This window comes from Pseudophryne corroboree, chromosome 2, assembly GCF_028390025.1.
Source record: "Pseudophryne corroboree isolate aPseCor3 chromosome 2, aPseCor3.hap2, whole genome shotgun sequence".
Lineage (NCBI taxonomy): Eukaryota > Metazoa > Chordata > Amphibia > Anura > Myobatrachidae > Pseudophryne > Pseudophryne corroboree.
Window position 1 is genome coordinate 476,694,450 of NC_086445.1, and position 24,182 is coordinate 476,718,631.

The 24,182-nt window shown below is 42.3% G+C and overlaps 1 protein-coding gene across 1 annotated transcript in view; it reads left to right on the forward strand.

The window, feature by feature from the left end:
• Positions 1-24,182, forward strand: part of TMEM132E (transmembrane protein 132E) — a 733,604-nt gene that overhangs the window by 508,216 nt on the left and 201,206 nt on the right. The window contains exon 2 of the mRNA XM_063953835.1: positions 17,877-18,768. Within this exon, the coding sequence (XP_063809905.1) occupies positions 17,877-18,768 (892 nt within the window). The remainder of the gene's footprint in view (positions 1-17,876; positions 18,769-24,182) is intronic.

The window sequence follows — 24,182 nt, forward strand, 5'->3', positions numbered from 1 at the left end:
AGGTAGGTGGAGTCTCTTGTACCAGTGGAGAAGTGCTTGATTATTGTACCTGTTGCCTTTTACAGTGTATCCGGAAAGTATTCACAGTGCTTCACTTTTTCCACATTTTGTTATGTTACAGCCTTATTCCAAAATGGAATAAATTCATTTTTTCCCCTCAAAATTTGACACACAATACCCCTTAATGATGACATGAAAAAAGTTTTTTAAAGATTTTTGCAAATTTATTTCAAATAAAAAACAAAGAAATCACATGTACATAAGTATTCCCAGCCTTTGCCATGAAGCTCAAAATTGAGCTCAGGTGCATCCTGTTTCCACTGATCATCCTTGAGATGTTCCTACATCTTAATTGGAGTCCACCTGTGGTAAATTCAGTTGATTGGACATGAATTGGAAAGGCACACACCTGTCTATATAAGGTCATAAACTTGACAGTGCATGTCTGAGTATAAACCATGCATGAAGTCAAAGGCATTGTCTGTAGACCTGCGAGACAGCATTGTCTCGAGGCACAAATCTGGGGAAGGGTACAGAAAAACATCTGCTGCTTTGAAGGTCCCAATAAGCACAGTGGCTTCCATCATCCGTAAATAGAAGAAGTTCGGAGCCACCTCTTCCTTGAGCTGGCTGGCCGTCTTAACTGAGCGATCGGGGAAGAAGGGCCCTAGTCAGGGAGGTGACCAAGCACCCGATGGTCACTCTGTCAGAGCTACAGCATTCCTCTGTGGAGAGTGGAGAACCTTCCAGAAGGACAACCATCTCTGCAGCAATCCACCAATCATGCCTGTATGGTAGAGTGGCCAGACGAAAGCCACTCCTTAGTAAAAAGCACATGGCAGTCCACCTGGACTTTGCCAAAATGCACCTGAAGTATTCTCAGACCATGAGAAACAAAATTCTCTGGTCTGATGAAACTAAGATTGAACTCTTTGGTGTGAATGCCAGGTGTCATGTTTGGTGGAAACCATGCACCGCTCATCACCAGGCCAATATCATCCCTACAGTGAAGCATGGTGATGGCAGCATTATGCTGTGGGGATGTTTTTCAGTGGCAGGAACTGGGAGACTAGTCAGGATAGAGGGAAAGATGAATGCAGCAATGTACAGAGACATCCTGGATGAAAACCTGCTCCTGAGCCCTCTCGACCTCAGACTGGGGCGACGGTTCATCTTTCAGCAGGACAACGACCTTAAGCACACAGCCAAGATATCAAAGGAGTGGCTTCAGGACAACTCTGTGAATGTCCTTGAGTGGCCCAGCCAGAGCCCAGACTTGAATCCGATCGAACAACTTACGCCGACGCTTTCCATCCAAACTGAGGGAGCTTGAGAGGTGCTGCAAAGAGGAATGGGCGAAACTGCCCAAAGATGTGCCAAGCTTGTGGCATCATATTCAAAAAGACTTGAGGCTGTAATTGCTGCCAAAGGTGCATCAACAAAGTATTGAGCAAAGGCTGTGAATACTTATATAAATGTGATTTCTTAGGTTTTAATTTTTAATAAATTTGCTCAATTCTCAAAAAAACTTTTTCATGTTGTGATTATGGGGTATTGTGTGAAGAATTTTGAGGGGAAAAACTGAATTTATTCCATTTTAGAAAAAGGCTGTAACATAACAAAATGTGGAAAAAGTGAAGCACTGTGAATACTTTCCGGAAGCACTGTATAGTGGATAGGTCATTTAGTGGGCTAGACCAGTCAATACAGTTGGCTAATGTCTAGTGGATAAGCTATTAATGAACTGCACCAAACAATAAAGTTACCAAACCCCATGTAATATCCAGGAGACTCCTGAAATTTGGAGAGCTCTCCTGGACTCCTAAGAGAGTAAACCAGCCTCCCAGGTCCACCTTCTTCCCCACTGAAGTAGGCTTTGAAGGCTTAATGATGCAATTCACAGTGAATCCTGCCATTATGTCCTCCTCCCCCACTGTTTGATGGTGCAAATCATAGCATTCAATAGCTGATGATGTCTCAATTCATGGCACCATACTAACCCTCACTTCCAACTGGAATCCACCTCCAGCATAACCTGGATGGTCATCATAAAATATTGACCAAGTATGAACAAGCTGCCTTACTCTACCATTCTGTTTTTCATTTCAGTTTGTGTTTGACACTATTTTATACTGTGCTGCTGCAGTTTTTTTTTAGCTTGGATGATAAAGTGTCCAATCATGTTTATCAACTGTCAGTCAGTGCACTGAAAATGAGAAAAACAAAAGTAAACATAGCAACTTACTGAGTGAACTGAAGTACAAATATTGTGAACTAGGCCAGTCATTTGAGCCTGAGTTTTGCTACAAACTAGTTTTGCGATTAGGCTAGTTCTTTATATTCCTGCTCATATCATTTATTATTCTGTATTCCCTATACATATACTGCACTGTACATTTAAAAAATGAGGCTACACAGACATGAGAGACCTGGAGACACTTACAATAGATTGTGATACTTGTGTACTGTTACTGAAATAACAAAAATAAACACATGGACAAAACTACAAATCTCAGACCTGTCTCTGGAAATCAGAGAACTTTGTTAATTATTAATATAAGTATGTATTTATTTATGACAGGGTACCTAAAACAGGAGACTGTTCTGCAGATGTACAGCAGGTGAATAATCGATTTATCTGCAAATAATAAATAAAATAGAGGCGCTTTCAGGTTCTGGTTGGTATAAAGTAGGTTTATAGATCCATACACTGAGTTCCTGTAACGGATAAAAATATAATTGCATCCCCTACATATTGCAGTTAAAGAGAACTGATGCTGGTCTTCTACATTGCTGAGTATATAGGACAGTACAGTACCAAATATAGCACATCTGCATATAGCAAAGGATGGATATGCTATACAGTGCCGGCCTTAGGCATAGGCAAACTAGGCAAATGCCTAGGGCATTTGGTATGCTTAGGGGCACCAGCAGCTTCTGCTGATTAAAATGATATGTGGCATGCCTATATTCTATGTGTGACTGCGGCTGTATCTGCATACGAAATGCTATGTTGCGTGTATTCCTGGAAATCACTGCAATGTAGCATTTTGTATACACCGATACAGCCGCAGTCGCACACAGTATATAGGCATGCCACATATCATTTTAATCAGCAGAAGCTGCTTGTGCATCCTAGCCACATAGCAATGCAAATAAGATGCATTTTCATAAACAAAATGTGCCCGACGTTAGCAGAGCTGCCAGCTGACTCACGCCAGTCATCTCTTGCAGAACTAGCGGCGGTGCTAGGGGGCACCAGCCAAAATCTTGCCTAGGGCATCATATTGGTTAGGGCCGGCTCTGATGCTATAAGTTACTGTACATTAGTTTAACCTTTGAGCAGTGGCAGAACACGTATTATGTTTTATAGTTATGTTTCAGTTATTTATCAAATTATAACTACAGGGAATGAAAAACAGTTTTAATTGCATAGTATGTTTGCCATGAAAATGGAATTCTTGTAATGCATTGTGCAAGGAAATGTACATTTCACACCACATAAACGATCAATGAGTGTGCCCACCTACAGTATTGCCAATCATAGTTGAGAATGATCTAAAATTAAATGAATGGTAATATAGTCAGCCAGGTGCAGATACATTGGCGCTTCTATAATGGCTGTAATGTGTACAGTTACACGGGCCCCTGAGTCCAGCGGGGGCAAACACTGCACACACTGCACCCATATTTTAATACTTACCTTACCAGAGTCCAGCGTGGGGCACTGCAGTTGCGGAATAAATTGCAGCCAGAATTGCCACCGCGCATGTGCAGTAGTAAAATTGACCTGAGCATGCGCAGTAGACTCAGGCTCATTGCTGGAGACTACTGTGCCGTACAGAGGAGGGGGACAACCTGGAGGTGCAGACGGGCCCCCTCCTCTGTTTAAATACCCCTGTGCAGATATATGAAGTCTGTATATGCTGTTAAAGAAAAGAATGTTAAATTCAGCTGTAATAGTGAGCCGTGGCAAAAACATAATGTGCTGCCTGGTCTAGGGAGTCATTTCATAAAGCTGATATCTCTTATAAAAATGTTGTTCGACTGTCATAACATGGGGTCCGGTAGGATATACAATATGATATATGGGGTCCGGTATGCAGAGCCGGCCTTAGGCATAGGCAAACTAGGCAAATGCCTAGGGCATTTGGTATGCTTAGGGGCACCAGCAGCTTCTGCTGATTAAAATGATATGCGGCATGCCTATATTCTGTGTGTGACTATGGCTGTATCTGCATACGAAATGCTACATTGCGTGTATTCCTGGAAATCAATGTAATGTAGCATTTCGTATGCAGATACAATAGACATGCCGCATATCATTTTAATCAGCAGAAGCTGCTTGTGCATCCTAGCAACATAGTAATGCAAATAAGATGCATTTTCATAAACAAAAGGCGCCCGACGTTAGCAGAGCTGCCGGCTGACTCATGCCAGGCATTTGCTGCAGAACTAGTGGCAGTGCTAGGGGGCACCAGCCAAAATCTTGCCTAGGGCATCATATTGGTTAGGGCCGGCTCTGCCGGTATGTCAGTATACTGACAACCAGCATCCCAGCTGCAGCAAGGCAGCAAGTCTCCTTGCAGGCTCGCTATGCTCACCACACTGCGGGCCCAGGTTCTATTCCCATTTGGTTGGTGGTGTGGACCCACCAACCAAGCGGGAATTAGGGGCAGGTGTCTGTACTGCAGCTGTCGGCAAAATGCCAGCCGTCGGGATTCTGGCATCGACCACCGGCATTTTGACTGCATCCCCATAACATGATATGGAAACAATTATGGCCAAAATTTGTGTCTCCCAACCAGCAACGGGTACAGTACTGACTATGGGGGGTATTGCTAAGCACACATAAACATACATGTGTAGATGTATGTAATATATGTGCTGGCGTGTGTCCAGGATAGGCAGCGCTGTATACCCCAGTCGCCGTTCAGAACCCGGGACTCGGCATTTGGCCTTCCTCTCCTAAGCTCATCCTCAGGCTCTCATTGGCTAGTTTCCCAGGAGGCTTCTGGGGGTGGGCTTAGGAGAGGAAAGCTAAATTACAAGTCCTGAGTTCTGCATGGCGGCTATGGCAGTGGTATACAGCACCGCTGCCGATCCGTATGCACTGCCCGCACATATATTATGTACATATACATGGGATGTAGTTATGTGACCGATGGTCACAATAACTCCCCCTGCATCCCGAACCCTCACAATACCGACAGTCAGCATGCTGACTAGAAGGCACTATTCCCACTCATGGCTGACCACGATATCCATAGAGTGGGAATAGAACATGTGGCGAGCACAGCTCACCACCGAGCCTGCAGCGTGGCAAGTGCAGCAATCCCAGCAAGAGGCTTCGTTGTGCTTGCCCCCCCCCCACCGGCATTCTGCGTCTGGGGTCCCGGCGTTGGGATGCTGACCGCCGGGATCCCACCAGTAACGCAGCCCCAACCCATATACACATGAATGTTTTTAATGTTCTTAGTGGTCCCCTACCTGCACAAGGTAGTCGGAACTGCTGCTGCTCCCAACATTGGAAAACTTTGAAGTAATACTCATGTCAGATTACGCATGTGTTTGTTTGCTTTTTGTACTCACCTTTGTCTTCTCTTCAAAGACTGTTCTGGATAGGGATATGTCCACACTCTGTGGGCACAAATCACGCTTTTCGACTGTTAGACTGCCCCTTCTCTCCTACAGCACACATTGTTTACGGGAGGCAATCAATTTGCCGGCTGACGGGATCCTGGCGGTCAGTATACTGACACTGGAATCCCAACAGCCGACAATGCCGACAGCCAGAATACCAGCGCACAGGGTCTATTCCCACTCTGCTACTGTATGCAGTGCAGCAGTGAACAGAACATACCTCCCAACAACCTTCTAGTGGCACTGGGACAGAACCCTGAAATTGGTACTGTTCCGCCTAATGAGAGGTATATAAAACACTTTTGAAGTGACCTATTCATTGGAAGTACCCTCTAGCTATAAACATGCCTCTCAACTTCCCATGAGTTTGGATCAACAAGCTTATTGGCTCTTTCCACTGTAATCGGGACAGTTTGGTGGTACTGTATGAGAATGCTTTAATACAGATTGCCTCCACTGGTTACTCAGTACCTTGTTGAGTAATAAAGGGAATGCTTTAAGTTTCAAAAATAAAATGTGGCCATTATTATTTGACAAAATTCACGATAACATTTTACATGAAATAGAAATATATGACTGTAGAGCTCTCAGTCGATAAAAAGTAATATACTGTAACTTATAACATGCGATAGCACAAAAGTGCACCTAAAAATGAACTATGGCTAATAAATGCTGAGAACTAAAGCTAAGCACAAATCATATGTTTCTTACGGTCCGTCCTGCTCCCTGTGGTGTCTAGCTGGCGACAGCATCTTTATTGACTACAATAACCTGCCTTATTTATTCATTAAAAATGCATGCTTGTGGGTTTTACAGTATTTATTTCAACAATATGAAAATTACAGTAATTCAGTATTAAAATGTTCTCTGTCCATATACTTTATGCGTTCAATAATTATCTCAAAATAGCAATAAGTTATAAAAGAACAGATGACAATTTTCCTATACAGATTTTGAATACTGTAGCTTAATTACCAGTAATCAACACACTGGTACTTATTGTGCTCAATGCTACATTACTGTCTCAGAGGCACACCATTGTGATATCTAATAATTCTAATGATTGCACTTGAAATAATAATCAAAATGCAACTGGGTCACCTGAGAAAAGAAAATGTAGGTGTTAAAGGGTTATTATATGGTGTCAACAAAATGAAGTAAAATAAACGAGCTCATATAAATTCCATAGCCGCCTAATAGCAAAAGCATTAATAGAGACTGTGGATTTGAAAATAAAAATAATAATTCTGATGTTTCTTTTTGGATCATGGTTTTTTTTTTCTTTCCCACTCCTTAGCAATAGCTCAGTAACAGTAGCTGGCAGTCATATATACAACCTACGGTTTTTATGTTAGCTTTAGATACTCTGGTTTGTTTGCTTTTTGTACTCACCTTTGTCTTCTCTTCAAAGACTGTCCTGGATAGGGATATGTCCACACTCTGTGGGCATAAATCAAGCTTTTCGACTGCTAGGCTGCCCCTCCTCTCCTACAGCACCCATTGATTACGGGAGGCAATCAATTTGCCGGCAGTCGGGATCCCGCCGGTCAGGATACTGACGATGGAATCCCGACAGTCGGCAATGGCAACAGCTGGAATACCGGCGCACAGGGTTTATTCTTACTCTTGGGTGTCCACAATACCCATAGAGTGCGTATAGATCATGTGGCGAGTGCAGCTCGCCCCCGCTGCGGGCATTCTAGCAGGCGGGATGCCGCTGTCGGGATGATGAGATGGCATCCAGGCCACGAGGAATCCATATGTATTCCATTACTACTCTGTTATGCAAAACAGTGGTAAATGGGCAATACCTCCCTACTTCCCTACTGTGGGACAATGCTATCACAGCTAGGAAAATTAAACATAGCCATAAAGTCAGGACTGTCCACCTAAATCGTGACATTTGGGACGGGAGGTATAAGTCTGTGTCATCATGACCCTGACACTTGTGGCCTGATAGATAGTAGGAAGCAAATCAGACATATTTAACTCAAAAGAAGTGTGCACAGAAATAATGTGTATATTTGCCCTTATGCAGAGTTATATGCAGCTCCCTGCATACCTTGTTTGCTACTAGTCATTAGTGTATACTTGCACATGACATATACTAGGCTCAAAATATACACCTTCCACCAGGTATTTTCATTTACTTCCAGGCCTGCATTGCATGCACCCATTGAACTAGAGGGGTAATTCAGACATGATCACTGCTCAGGTCCTAACTGTGCATGTGTACAATGCACACGCACGTCGGACAACAACAACGTGCATCGCCAGTCAGCGACGGGATGGTGCGAAAAATCCGTTTGCATGGGCATTCGCAATGTGATTGACAGGAAGAGGCCGTTTGTGGGTGGCAACTGAGCATTTACAGGGTGTGTCCAGAAAATTGCAGGCGTTTCCAAGTGTTTTCTACACTGAAATATTTTTAAGACTAATTTTAACTGTGGTGAATGTTTAGCCATAAACTAAAAAACTCCTTTGTTTTTTGTTTTTCTTTTCTTTTCTTTTTTTAAATTACTATTGTACATGATTTACCCATAACCCTCTATATCCTTATCCATTAGGAATTTATGTAGCCCATTCTTAAAAGTAATGACCAAGTCTGCCATTACTTCTCTCTCAGGTAGGGAATTCCAAATACGTATTGTCCTTACTGTGAAAAAACCTTTCCGTTTCTGTGTGCGAAATCTCCTCTCCTCTAACCTAAGCAGGTGTCCATGTGTCCTTTTTGATGATCTTACCAAAAACAAATCCCCCGCTAGCTCTGTGTATTGACTCCTTATAAATTTGTAAATGTTAATCATGTCCCCTCTTAATCTCCTTTTTCCAGTGTAAACATGCATAGCCTAGCAAGCCTTTCCTCATATTCTTGCATCTCCATCCGCTTAATCAATTTGGTCGCTCGTCTCTGAACTTTTTCTAGTTTCACGATATCCTTTTTGCAGTATGGTGCCCATAATTGTGCACAGTAATCGAGATGTGGCCTCACTAGTGATTTATATAATGGGAGTATAACACTCTCATCCCTTGCATCAATTCCCCACTTAATGCATGCTAATACCTTGTTTGCCTTTTTTGCTGTATTCCTACTTTGGGTACTACTGTTAAGTTTGTTATCTATGTGAACACCTAAATCTTTTTCCAGTACAGAACCCCCTAGTTTCTGCCCATTTAGTATGTAGGTAGTGTTCTAGTGTTCAAAAATTGACACTGTGCTCCCTAGACCTAATTCTAGATCATTTATAAAAATGTTGAACAATAGTGGTCCAAGTACAGACCCCTGTGGCACACCGAGTACCTCAGTCCATTTCGAAAAAGTTCCATTTACCACCACTCGCTGCTCCCTTTTATCCAACCAATGACTCACAGGGCCGTCTTTTCGTATGGGCTCAGTAGGCACTTTCTGAAGGGCCTCAGGAGTCTAAGGGCCCTAGGCTGATAGCTGAGGGTCCCCTCTTTCCATGAGTACCACATTTTTGAAAATCGGCCCCGGGGAACCGGAGATATCTGACTTCGAAGCAGTGGTCCCCATCCAAGACTGTTAATTGCTCTTCCCAGCCAGATATCTCAGGTTCTGTCTGACTTACAGTTTTTCTGAGGGTATTCTCCTAAAGATGGGGCTCCCCCCTTTCAGTGGACACTGGCAGCTTGTCCCTACTATGCCCAGAACTGGAGATATAAGCCTTCAACCAGCTGGTACCTGCTCCAGCTCCACACATCTGGTTTTCAGTTTTATATTTTTGCCAGTGGATTGCTCTGGCTCCTAAACTCTGATCCCCAAGTCCCTAGAACCTCTTGAAAGGTGGGACGCTCTAGTTTTTTTTTTTATCACATTCAAAGCTAAGAAATCTATTTCCAGGAACTGGAGATATCTGCAGTCAAGCAAGCTGCCTTCCATGATGAATATTAAGACCACTCCACTATCGACTCCTCCTCTACGTATTAAACACCCCCTACCACCATGGAAGTCATGTACCGGGGTCCCTTCATTCATCCTAGTGTCTCTACTACAGTTTAGTGTTCTCCCTCCCACCCCATCTTCCACCATCTGTGCAGTAAAAGAGTAATTAGCAGAAATTACTGCTCCAGGTCCTACATAATGAGCAGAAGATAGAACACCCTCTACCGCCCGCAGGACATCAAAGCTGCCACTGATAGCACCCCGCACCACTACCGCTGGAGGATGGGTAGGGGGCCCAGTGTATTGCTGTGCCCAGGGGCCTACACTGCTGTTAAGACGACCCAGATTACTGACCCAAGTTATTAATTACATAAGATACTGTATAGCCTGCATAGTGTAAGTTTTGCTGTGGATACTGTAGCTAGGTTGGTAACCTCATTCATGTGTTTTGTTGCCTACTTAACTTTTGGATTGAAGTTTTTGAACTCATAGGGATAAATTTACTAAGAATTTTTTATAGGGTATCTCCCACTTCTGCGCCTCAAATTAGAAGTGATCAAAGCAGAACAACACTTATTTTATAGTTATGTGATCTGTTGAATTAGTTTGTCCAATCAGTGAAACATGTAAAAACACAAATGAAATAATCTAGTGCAGCATGATCACATTAAGCAATTATATAATTCAATCACCATTAGAGTGCAATTAAAGACACTTCATTTGTTTGTAATCAAACAGGTGAGATAGAATATTCTATTCAGAAAAATATGTAATAAAAATAGTCCGATGCAAGAACATCACATATAATAAATAGTACAATCCAGAACTTAATGAGTGTGGCCTCCTACCAGATTATATGGATTAGAGGGGTGCCTAAAGAAAACTGAATAAATCTTTCATTTCTCTGGCAAACATCAGCTCCACATGAACACCCGTCTTCTCCTGGTCTGGTCAGTGGGCCACTTCTCCTACTCTTAACCAAAGCATTTTGATAAGTACTCACACCCTTTTTGCCCCCAGAGCAGCAAGTACTTAGTTTTGGAAGAATTTGTCTATAAATCTATAAAATTAAGTTTATTACCGTAACTATTTTGTCCTGCACAGACGTGGTTATACCTACAAAATGAATCTTATATATTTTTTTCTTTTCCCCTCACCTTTGTTCTAAGCTTTCATTTCAGAGTATATTGAGACATTTAACTACATACATTTCAATACAACTGGAAAAATGTAGGTGTTCTTAAGCTTTTGGGGGTGTTCAGTAAGGATTGCAGATCCTGCCAAAAAGCAGAGTTTACAATCTGTTCTTTCACATGAGGGGGGCGGGGGGAGATGGAGGCACCCATTGCAGTGCAAGGCTGCCCAGCATGCTAAATGGCTTGCCCGGTGGCTGCGACCGCAATTCAATTGTTGTCACAGCAACTGTGGACAACACCCTCAGCCGCAGCTAGGCTGTGCATGCAGGTGGTCTGCCGCCATGTTCTTGATTGGAGAGGCAGCGTGTGATGTCACGCAGCCACCCCAAAAATACCGCCAATCCGTCCCCGTTTTTCCCGTGCCACCCCCGCAACACTCCATTGCTGACCACCACCTGCCCTGCGAACGCCTCTGCTTGTCAATCAGGCAGAGGTGTTCACAGCCAATGCGATCAGATCACACTAGATGTTAGTGCGCACGCAGGACAGGACCTGTGCATGCGCACTAGTATCGCCAACAGGGTTATTGAGGTTGCATCAATTAGCGATGCGACCTGATTAACCCCCTTTGACCGGTAGTATGTAGTTTGTATGTGCCAACCAACTCAATAGGAGCAGTTGCTCTCTCCTCAGTGCCACATGCTGCTTTCACTATCTCACTCAAATACTTTTTCAAAAGCAGGCAAGTATGGTCTAGAATGATAAGTATTTATGCAAGCGGCTTTATATGAAAAAATCTATACATTTGCTTTTAAATAAATGCTGTTGTAATTTTCCTCCTCTTGTTCACACCAGTAGCTGCAAAAGTAAGACACAGTTATGCTTTATCTGCAACAGTCTATATCTTTCTTGTTCATTGTTTCATTTTTGTATTGTGATCTCACACATTGTAGTCATCTCATTTTCCCTCTCTTTGATCAGTTTTCTTCCCCCTTGGCTAGTGTTCTGTCATTATTTGCCATTTTGACCTCTCACAACCCAATCTAGTCTACAAAACGTCCATCCAAACCTTTGGACAATATGAGAGGTGTTTGCTGTGTTATTCCCTGTTCAGCCTTTTGAGATGTGCTAGTAATTACGATGTGTTTGCCATGTAATCATACTGGAAAACAATACAGTGACTGGAGCAGAGAATAGATGCTGTTTCTGCCACAGCAGTAAACATCCTGCTGGCACTTGCTTTCAAACCAACATGCCTCTGGCATCCCTCAAGCTTCTTTACCTTGTCATTGTACAGCCATTTGGGAGCAATCTCCTCACTTTTACAGGTCATTACTAACTTTTGCCAGAGTTATGCTCAATGATTCTCTGTTAGTGATATTCCCAGCTACATGAACAGTAAGTACATTTCTAGTCTAGTAGAGATATATAGTTTTCTCCAGGTTATTAACACAGTGAAGAGAGCAGTGATCTGTCAGTACATCAGAATTATTGAAATTACAGATACATCAAATATAAGTTATCCTGTCAAGAGGAGGGGTAAACAAATGTGCATGCAATTACAATACTAGTTATTGTATGATGCGGTCCCGTCCTCTTACTTAACAACTTTCACTTTTTAATGTGTCACTTAACAAGTGACAGATTAAAAATCCTTTGAGCCGTAGGGTAGAATGAACCCTTTCTCATCATCTCTGGATAATAGAACTGTTACTAGTAAGTACCCTGACATTAGTGTAGGAATAGTTTAAATGTAGCCCTCACCTTAATGTGTAGCCTCTCAAATATTAATTTCTCAAAAAATGATTTACTCCCACATAAAAGTTATAGCCATACTTGCCGACTTTTTGGCTGCTCTCTCAGGGAGAGAGCAGCCAGGTCGGCTCAGCAGGGGGGCGGGCTGTGACATGCCGTGCAGAGGGGGCCGGGCCGAGGTGGAACGGGGGCGTGGTGGAGGCAGAATGGGGGTGTGGCTGTGGGATTGCGTCATGTAAGCCACGCTCCCCGCTGTGTAATGCCCCTATTACTGGCATTATATAGCAGGGGGCATGGCTATGTTGACGCGATTCAACAAGAATCGTGTCATTGCCTGCCCGGACCGCCCACTTTACTCGCTAAGTGGGCAGCCGGGCAGGGGGGACCCCTGAAATCGGGAGACTTGCCTGCTCTTCCGGGGGGCTGGGAGGGTCACACAATTTTCGGGGAGCCTCCCGGCTATTCCGGGAGAGTAGGCAAGTATGGTTATAGCTAATGTTATCTGGGAAACTGGGTGCCACTGCCACTCATTCATTGTGTAGGGTTCCCCTGAAATGTTGATTCCCAAGATGATCACATTATTAATTTGCTTAAAGGTAGAGCAGGGTGTTCTGAGGATGCAGGAAAATGCTTGAAGGTACGCTGCTCACCCTAGTGCAGAATTACTTACATTTTAATACTCATCTCCGGGGAAGCCCTGAGTTTTCCTTCATTACTTGAATCCTTGATTTGTACATATACCATTGCAGCCACACGTAGCGTCTGTTCATAGTTAGTAAGGTTGAAAAGAGGCAAAATGCCCATCGGGTTCAACCTGTATTCTGTGTTAAGCTGTTCATATTATAATGCACCTGCTGAAGTAATGGTTTAGTACCAGTTGTCAACTATGATTCTACCACTCCCAGATATTAATGTCACAATGCTAAATGCTATAACCCTGGATACGTTTTCCAGTTAAAAATGTGTCCAATCTGTTTTTATATGCATTTACAGAGTCTGCCATTATTACCTTCTCCGGCAGGGAGTTCCAAATCTTTATTGCCCTTACCGTGAAGAACCCTTTCCTACGTTGTGTACGGAATTTTCTCTCCTCTGGCCTCAGCGAGTGCCCACGTGTCCTATACAGAGTTCTTTTAACAAACAAATCTCCTGCTAAGACCTTGTAATGACCCTTTACATATTTGAATATATTAATAATGTCTGCTCTTAGACGCCTCTTTTCTAGTGTATACATATTTAACCTAGCAAGCCTTTCCTCTTACTCCAGTGTCTCTAACCCTTTAATCAATTTAGTGGCTCGCCTTTGAACCCTTTCTAGTTCCCCGATATCTTTTTTATAATATTGTGCCCAAAACTGAACACAATATTTAAGGTGTGGACGTACCAATGATTTGTACAGTGGCAGGATTACATCCTCGTCCTTTGTCTCAATACCCCATTTTATGCATGCTAGCACTTTATTTGCCTTTTTTGCTGCATTTTGACATTGTGTACTGTTACTAAGTCTATGAGCACCCCCAAATATTTTTCCAACACGGTTACCCCTAATTTTTCCCCATTTAGAGTGTAGGATGCATGTGTGTTTTTTGTCCCAAAATGCATAACTTTACATTTTTCTATATTGAACCTCATTCCCCATTTAGACGCCCAGGTTTCAAGTTTAAATAAGTCATTCTGTAGAGACTCCACATCGCTTTCTGACTTAATTACCTTACACAGTTTAGTATCATCTGCAGAGATTGACACTGTGCTTTCCAGGCCTATTCCTAGACCATTGATAAATATATTGAACAGTAGCGGGCCTTGGGCCTAATTCAGAGTTGATCACAGTAGCAAATTTGTTAGCAGTTGGGCAAAACCATGTGCATTGCAGGGGGGGGGGGCAGATATAACGTGCAGAGAGAGTTAGATTTGGGTGAGGTGTGTTCAATCTGCAATCTAAATTGCAGTGTAAAAATAAAGCGCCAGTATTTACCCTGCACAGAAATAAAATAATAACCCACCCAAATCTAACTCTCTCTGGAAATATTATATCTGCCACACCTACAGTGCACATGGTTTTGCCCAACTACTAACAAATTTGCTGCTGCGATCAACTCTGAATTACCCCCCTAGTACGGACCCTTGTGGTATTCCGCTGACTACTGGTGCCAAGCTCGAGAACATCCCATTGAACAGTACTCGTTGTACTCTGTTATCCAGCCAATTACCTATCAATGTGCAAATAGTTTATCCTAGGCCAAGATCCCTTAACTTGATGATCAGTCTCCTGTGAGGCACTGTATCGAAGGCTTTTGCAAAATCTAAATACACCACATCCACTGCTTTACCCTGGTCAAGATTCGCGTTCACTTCCTCATAGAAGTGAGATTTGTTATGCATAGTATCAGTAAATGGGTTATTCCTCCCAATCTTCCAGTCCCTGGGACAAAGACCACGAATCAGGACTCTTGGGATGTATGCTATTGTAATACTGAACTTGGCAAAGTGGTGACTTTTTTGTAAGTTTAATATATGTGGGTGAATACAGAACAGGGTTTGTGACTGTCCATAGAAAGGACATAGAGGACCGCACCGGGTGACACAATTGGAAAGAGCGACACAAAACCAGGAGCAGACACTGCGCTGTGAGTTTATCGTGCACCGCCTGCCCCTGGTTTGGTGTCACCACCTGTGCTTCCAGTCAGTAAGGAGGAGCTTGCCACGCGGAGCGATTCAATGGGGGCAGCCCAGCATCTCTGGGAATGCTGGGCACACCCCCAGAGAGAAGAAAATGGGGGCATGTCATGAACCACATCCCCTTACACATGGGACCATGCCCCTTTTTGGGGGTCCATTTGGCTCACTGGGGGACACCGACTCTAGTGATGCCACTGTATGAATGGGAATGTGGCAGGTAAAGTTGTATAAAATTGCAGGTGGAACTTGCCAGGAAATCCCTTAGGGTAACAAAATCCTGCATGGCTGCAGTAGGAAATACAATATAATAATATAAATAATACAATCAGCGTGCATGTATTCTCCTAATGTCCCATCCCAGTATGATAATGCAAATGTAATCATGTCACCTCTGAGCTGGTGGAGGACAGATCTGTATTTCAGCAGAGCTGCATTATATGTAATAGCTATTCAAGAAAAAGATTTACTGTTGCTCTGCTCCACAAATGGAGCCCTGTGGCACTATTACTGTGTATCTGTTAGTACGTACATTTGTATATATGCATGATTGAGGCATAAAAGTGAACTGTCTGTAGGCTTATTATAATTTTTGGTAGAATTATGCAAATAAAAGAACAGCTGGATGTGTGGCAAAATTAACTTTACTTCCTTTTTTCTATGTGACAGTATTGCATAATTACAAGCTGTCCCGTTTTTCTGGGACTGTCCCGCCATCCCACTCATGGGCCACAGTGTCCCATGGAGGGGAAAGATGGAAGAAAGCACTGTCACCACGTCAGTCGGTGAATAAATGCTGTGCACATGGCAACTATTGATAGTGCAGGAAGAACCTGCGGCACTGACATATCTTTAATCCGGTAATTCGCACATGCGCAATAGCAATGTCTCCAGGAACGTGGCACGGGTGCCATGTTCCTGGAGGCCTGCGCATGGGCAATAGACTCTGACACAATGTCAGAGCCTACTGCACCGCCAGGGAGGCGGGGAGCCAATCAAATCCTGGGGGCAACATTTGAGAGAGTGCTGGGCATGCCCCCACAGTAATGCAAACGAGGGTGCCTCAGGCTCCACCCCTTAACAGCGGAACTCCACCTCCTTCTGGGCACGATTTGGATACAATCAATGTTGGGAGGTATGGAATTGTTGGTAACAGCTATTACCTCTACATGTAATGGTATGTGCTGTAGGACATCAGATGTTAGCACTTAGTTTAGTAAGTTATTGTTGGGTTATAACAGGGATAATGCAGTTAGGAGCAAGTAAAAACCACCTTGCACTGCAGGGGAGGCATATTTAAAATATGTGGACATTTTTAGAGACAGGAGGGGCATGTCCTAGCTCAGCTATAAATTGCAGTGAGAAAATACAGATGTGCAGTATTTGCGTGCTGCCACCAAAAGCAGGCAATACGTTTCTCCCTTTCATTCTTCCACAACGCAGTCCTTGGCCTCGCCACTCCTGGAAAATGAGGCAACACGACCCTGTTTCCAGAAACGCCAGCCACCCCTGTCTCCCGCCGAATGCCTCTGCCTGTCAATCAAGCAGAGGCTTACGCATACCTGTGATGCGAACGGATCCTGCACATGTGCAGTTTCCCGACCATCGGAAAACTACACTGAGGATTGTGATTTTGAGCCTTACTGAATCACCCACTCTGTTACAGTATCTCCATCTCAGGAATGCTTTGAATCGTTTTGTTGATAAGCAACTTTTATTGCTGTGATTAGCACCCTCCCTTATAGTTGCTGTTTGATAAATAGGGTCTGTTGCTGTGGGATTCTGTACTGTTTTATGTTTGTTATTTTAGGGTGAATATTCTACTTGGGTAAATGCTTTTAAGACTTATAGTAGAATAGCTGCTGTGAAAAATATTCATTACCGTCTTCACAGGAAGAGATTAGATTTGTCTGTTTCTGTTTGTTGCACACAGGGGTTAAGAAATCAACCCTGTCCTCCATACGTCTGGCAAACACCCATCTTCCAGATGAGCTCTGGCCAAGTTCTGGATGCGTAGTGAGTCTGCATTCAGCAACGAGCCTGGTGTGAATACTAAGTAGCAAAATATGCTTTCCTAACCTCCATTAGGAGTGGTGACACAGCCCCCCCCCCCCCCTTCTGCCACACTACGTATGCTGTAATATCTTCCCAGGCTACAATTCGGGACCTCACCGTTAGAGCACTAAGCACCAAGTCATCGCAGCTCTGAACATTTTCTAGCAATTTAAATGATGCTTCAGTGATTTTCTCAGCTTGCCTTCCTTTTTTCCTTTTCTTTCATATCTGCAATCACACACAATGGACGAGTCCTGTGCTAAATCTACTATCTCTACATGTAAATAAATACAATATATATGTATGAAAGTATATTACTCTTATGTCATCTATATTTTTCAATCCAGATTGATTTGAGTACAAATAATGCCTATCACTGTGATACAATTTCTTGGTACCATGCCACTGTGTGAGCGGTTAGTGAAAACAAGCTCCAATTAATGCATATGTGCTCTGCATGAAAAGCTCTAAATAATAGGCTATTGTAGGTTGAGTATACACAGTGATAAAGCACAGTCTCTACATATGGAGGTTGGATACTATACTTGGCATATTATTATTATTTCAGTACAGAAGAAAACAAAAAATAGCTTTTTCTTTATTAGACAGTGTGTTTTCTGAATTACAGGCCCATGTCATGCATTCCTTTGATAGTTATTGCCTTCTTGTTTGAGCATGTTCCCTGACATTCACCTTTTCTTTTTCAGCATCCTGCAAAGTCCTTCCTACAATCCATCCAACAGCCCTTCCACCTTCTCCATCTGCCATACTACCAGTGAGTTATCGCCTGTCCAATACACGCTTAGCATTCTTTTTACGAGAAGATGGGCCACTTCCAACATGGAATTCAAGCACTCATTTGCTGCAACGGTCAGAGCCCTTTGTGGTCTTTCAAACTAAGGATTTACCGATTCTGAATGTCACACTGGGACCTTTTGCTTCAGGACAAGTTTTGCCAAAAGAACTACTTCAGCCTTCAAGCATCCTAGAGGTTCCTGACCGATTGACTGTAAACTGGAAAATGAGAGCTTCTATTATCCGTACAAAGGTGCCAGCCACCCAACCGGTTGTACAAGTGCTCTTCTACGTAGCTGGTCGTGATTGGGATGACTTTGGTGTCACAGAGCGTCTTCCCTGTGTTCGCCTTCATATTTTTCAGGAAATGCGAGAGCGCAAGAGTTCTTGTCGCCTACAAGGAAGCCTTGCTACTTGTCTTGCTCAGACTGAACTGCCTCAAAGCTGGTTTGGATCGCCAGCTGCCCCCATTGGTAGACGGAAATCTTCATCAGATGGATCAGACCTTAACGGAGAGAGCCAACAAATAGAACTGTTTTACACTTTACACCTACCAGACTCTAGTGGAGGTTGCCAAAATGAAATAGGCGCACGAAGAGGAGGGGAAGGCCCAACTCAGCATCCCCTTTTACGTATTGGTAGTATCAGCCTATACCAACCAGTTGAGGTTGAGCAGGTGGATGAGCGACATCTGGATTCAAATATTTTCATTAGGCTACCACACCGCCGTTTGCGACCAGGAGAGATACTTAGTATCTTGCTTTATATTCAACCAAACTCCAGTGTAGAACACTTCACACTCAGGTAATACAGAACAACTTATTACATGGTGTCTTGAAAATAATGGTATAAAAAGTATATAAAAGTTTAGACTAGTATTAGAAAGTGTATTCAAAAGAACCACCATATATTTGAGAGAGTTCTACTAAGATAGAGAGATAGATAGATAGATAGATAGATAGATAGATAGATAGACAGTAAAACAATGTTCATGAACAATCATGCAAAATGAAAGCTCTGCATGAGGGTTTTAAAGTTGTCCCAAGTATTTGTACAGCATTTTATCAACCATTGTTACCCCATATACAACAGAAGGCGTAACTCTTATAGGGCTTGGTAGTATAGAGGGTTCGGTATGCAGGCTCTACAATATGTTCTGCTGATTGTTTCTTCTACACTATATAGTCCTCTTAATCCCTCCATCCATCTCTACAGCATGCACAGTATACCACAGAAGTCCAACTGTCTTACCCTTAACCCTTAGGGGGTATCCAATTATCCGCGATAGTGCCACAGTTGCGGAAAAACTGGTGTTTTTATTTATCATCCCTGTCCAATTAGGTCATGCAAAATTACATAGGTCCCAAGAAAATCTGCGGACCTATGTATTTTCACGACACTTATTGCAGGTCTAAGGGGCATTTATCGCAGATTATGCTTAAGCATAATCCCTGATAAGTGCCAGAATCGGGGATAAAGTCCGGCTTATCGGGGCTAACTGGACAGCCCCCGGCGAACCAATTAGCAGCGGTACATTTTTGCGGCTAATTGTATACCGCCCTTAGCCTACTTGCTAAATACTCACCACTTACACAGGAAGTAAGGCCTTAGGTGTTATTCAGTGCAGGAAAAACAAAACGTTACATGTAAATCAGCTTCACCGGAGGGTGCTGGCTCAGCTTCTAGTGATTTAGCTGCTGCCAGAGTCACCGATAGAAAGCAGGCTACACTGTGATTTGGTAACATAACTATGGGCCTGATTCAGAGCTGTATGCAATCCATACGGGTAACCAAATCAGACAGTATCAGAAGTGTGGTGGATAAGTGTAGGGCGTTGATAAGTGGTGACTGGGAAGGGGCTAGTAGTGCACGCAAAAATGGCCTGTGCAGTAGGTGTATTATGGGAGTGTCACAGGCATGTCAATGCAAGCGGCTGCATTCACAATGGCACAGCTGCAAGCATAGGAGGCCATGGTAAGACAGAGAAACTGCACCTGTCAAAGACATTTCTATAATGGGTGCAATGTGTGCGGTGCACACAGGCCCCTGCGTCCAAGGGGGCCCACACCGCTCACATTGCACCCATTTTTTATTACTTACCTTTCCCGACTACCCTATCGCTGAAGTCGTAGTTAAAATCACAGCCAAAATGGCTGCCACGCATGCGCAATAGTGAAACTGGTCTCCGGAACATGGCGGGCACCATGTTTCTGGAGACCAGGACATGCGCAGTAGACTCCAGCACAATGCAGGAGACTACTGCACTGTGCAGAGGAGGGGGCCCACCCAGACCCTGCACAGGGGTCCTCTCCTCTGTTAAAATGCCCCTGGCTATAGGGCTGGTGAAATGTTTGATGGTGTGACCGATAGTGATGTATAAAGACACTACAATCAGTAGTACAGTAGTACTACAGCATGCACAGATGCTAAAAGTGGGTGTCTCAGTCCTTGCACATTTGCCACATAGATGTACACAAGGGAAGGAGTTTACATTTCATTTGCATAAACTTAGAGATGGGTAACTGCCAATAGATGCTGCTGTGTTCACTTTTGTTTCCACCCCTGTATCTTGCCCCAATTATTTTTTTCATTGATCACTATCAAAGTACGGAAACTTGAGAGCATAAAGAGCAAGTGCATATCTACCATGAGTGCAGGGAGTGCAGCAGGGATTGTGTTCTAGACATTTTTCAGCATTTCGTACATAGGGTACTTTTAATAGCACATCCCCTTTTATATAGTATAGACTGAGAGGAGCTGTCAGAGCTATCAATGAAACCTCCCTTCTGCTTCATGGGCTCCCATTGCCAATTGCAAAAGCATTTAATAGAGCATTGAGAGCAGGGCTATGTTGACTTATCATTGTGCAGCAAGGAGAACAAACTGCATGAAGGTCCCATCCACTTAAGCAGGATTCGGGAGGGTCAGTTTCTGTCTCCTAAAGTCCTGAACATTCTGGACGAGAAGGCAAGTATGAATAAAAAATAATAATAATTTTGCTATAATTTACATTAAGTGAAAGCACATGCAAAAATTAATCTACTGTAATAATCTATTCATTACATAGTTTGTACTTACATTAGTATTGGACAATTGTTTGCACTGTCTACTGCTTGCTAGAGATTGTCAGTATCTAAAAGGTTACATTTATTTGTGCAGTTTAATTTCAGTTATTTTGAAACAATGCCTACAGCTGCACATCTTTGGAATCATCCTAGAAAAGTTTGTACTGCTTTGATCTGCCAAACTGAAATTACATTGTTGGTGATATCACAAACAATCGATGCTCTGAATTTGGTCATTACGTATATGTTCATTTTGGTGGCCAATTCAAAAGAAAAAGTTTACCTTTGGCACAGTGAAATGATTGGGTTTGTTTGGTATGGTTAGTTTTATTCTGTAAGTAAAAGTTTATTTAACATACTGTAAAGCAGGAAAATGTACATTTTAAATGAAGTGGTCCTTTAGTGGTGGAAATGTTGCCTCATAATATTTTCAGTGGCAACAACATGTTTTTGTCTTTTTTACCCTTTGTTCTTTGTTGTTTCATTATAACTACCAGGGATGCTTTGCAGAAACAGTAAAAGGTGTCCAGATTAACTTTCCTTTTAACATTACTGACAAAAGAATTATAGTGGAGGACATAGCAAAGTGATGACCAATTAAGCCCATCGTTCTCATGTCTATTCTGGGAGTCACTTAAGCAATAAGCCAAGACGTGTGTACCATTAAGCTGTCTATCGTACTGCTTTGTGCTGAGAGGAAAGGGAATCAGAGAAGCTAACTAGAACACCAGCAGAGAGACAGCCTCTGAGGAGCATTCCCTACTGCTGAGAAATAAAACACTGAAATAACCATGATATATTTTTAGTAGTATACTGTATATTTACTGCTTTCAAGTGCTCATATCAAACCAGGTACAATACTTTTGATTTTACAAGCAACTCCACCCATAAAACATGGCCTCACGTATGCAATCTATATAGACAATGTGATGGCGTGTTATCTAACTATATATTTTTTTAGCTCTAACATGAACTATCAGTTTTATGATGTAAAAAAAATATCTGTTTTAAAAAATTTAGAATTGCAATCACTTGTGTTGAAATACCTTTCTTATCAATTAAATAGTTCAACACAGGTGACACCAAATAAATATTAAGAGGGAAGTCCAGGTAGAGAGCATTTTGTTCCTCCTGGAATGGGTCATGTTGGGAGGAATGCACAATCTAATATACACACACACACACCCCGGGCCCCCCTGTCTTAAGTGCCCGGGCCCCCCAAGGCTTACTCCGGCCCTGGCGCTACCACACTTCCAGAGTGGATGTGCCCATCACACAAGGGTGGTTTTCACTTTAGACAGTCCACCCTCTAGCCCCTTCCCTTGTAAATACACTGGCAGTACTGTAGTCCTCATTATGTGCATATAGCTCCACCTTCAACAGCAGCATACATAACATTTTATCAGGATTGGGAGATAGCAGAAATTGTACAGCAATAACTACAGTATATTATTCATTTTTTTATGTATATTACTTATTAGTAGAGAGGAATTTATGATATAATACAGAAAGTATTCTAGTGACCCCTATACAATACGGAGAGTATTCTAGTGACCCGTTTAGAATACATGGAGCATTCTAGTGATTCTTGTACAAAACAGAGAGAATTAAAGTGGACTATTTACAACAGAGTGAATACCTGTACAATACAAATAGCATTAGTTATTCTGTTCAGTGCAAAGTGCATTAGTAACTTTCATGCAATAGAAAATATTTCAACTACTCCATACATTGTAGAGAGCATCCTAGCCAGTAATATGTAATACTGAGAGTACTGTACCTTAGAGACCACAATACAATACAGATTTCACCCTAGTAATCAGAGATGCTTGAACTGGTTACTGTTTGTTTATCAAACCACTTTGACATCATGTTTAAAGTTCAAAAAAGAGTCAGAATTTCTTGAGTTATAAAACAAGTTTGAGTTAGGTCATCCATGTTCGAGACAGACTGAACATTTTCACATTACATTTAAGTAATCTTGAACTTTATTTTCTTCGCAAACTCAAATGGCAAACTAAAACAGTAGTGTCTAAAATTAAATTTTCAAAAATGTTATAATACTTTTATTACTGATAAAATTTTATTTTGATTTGTTTAAAACATGTAAAGAACACTATTTTTTAACATGGACAGCAAATAGAAACTTTAGTAGGTCATACATTTTGAATTGTTAGTGTGACTTAGGGTTCAAGTCCGATTATACTGAAAAACATGCATGGCAGACATGCCTGAGAACATTGAAACAATGACATTTAATTTAGTTCTACATTTTAGACCATCTTGATAAGTAATGAACATAAAATATTGAATTTGTTCATTGTCACACATAGTGCCTCCCATTGCCAACATTTTGAGTGTGACCCAATATATCTATGCCTCCCACATCATACTCTCCATCTTTGTTCTCCTCCATGTCACGGCACCTGAATGAATCCACCTATGCCAAACCTAAATTTATTCTTCCCTGTATAATACCCCTATATTCTCCTGTATACAGTATCATGGCCTCTTTGTATACACACACAACTTGACCCCCATACGGATTCTGCACCATATATCATGGCCCCTCCATATTGATCTCCCTTATAGAAAATCCTTCATCTGAAGGCCCTCCATGCATTTATTCTTCCCCATATCATACCATAATACTCCCTAACCCAAATTAACTTTTCACCATATCATTACTCACTCTGTATTCTTTCTACCCTAAGTCATGACTCCTTGAATTGTTTCTACCACATATCATGGCCCCACTGTATTAAATTCTTTCCCAAGCTATCACTGCTCTCGTTTACCACCAGTGCCACCCTCCTCAGGGCTAGGGCCTTCCCAAATTAGTCCTTATTCCCAGCACACATACTCTCCCCTTCCCCCCGCCCCCTTCCTTTAGGGTTCAAAATTTGTGTATAAGAATTATTCACTCATATTTGTCTGAGCTACTGTATTACTGTAATTACTGTACTACTGTAATTAAGGCTGACTAGGGTTACTTAATATTATAAATGTGTATAATTTATAAAGTTATGGAAGACCCTTATTACCAGGGCTGCAAAGAGAAATCTTGGACCCCAAGTACATGGCTGCGACTCATTGAATACATGTCTATATATATATGAGGGTGGTTCAATAAATAAGGTAACAAGACCCCTC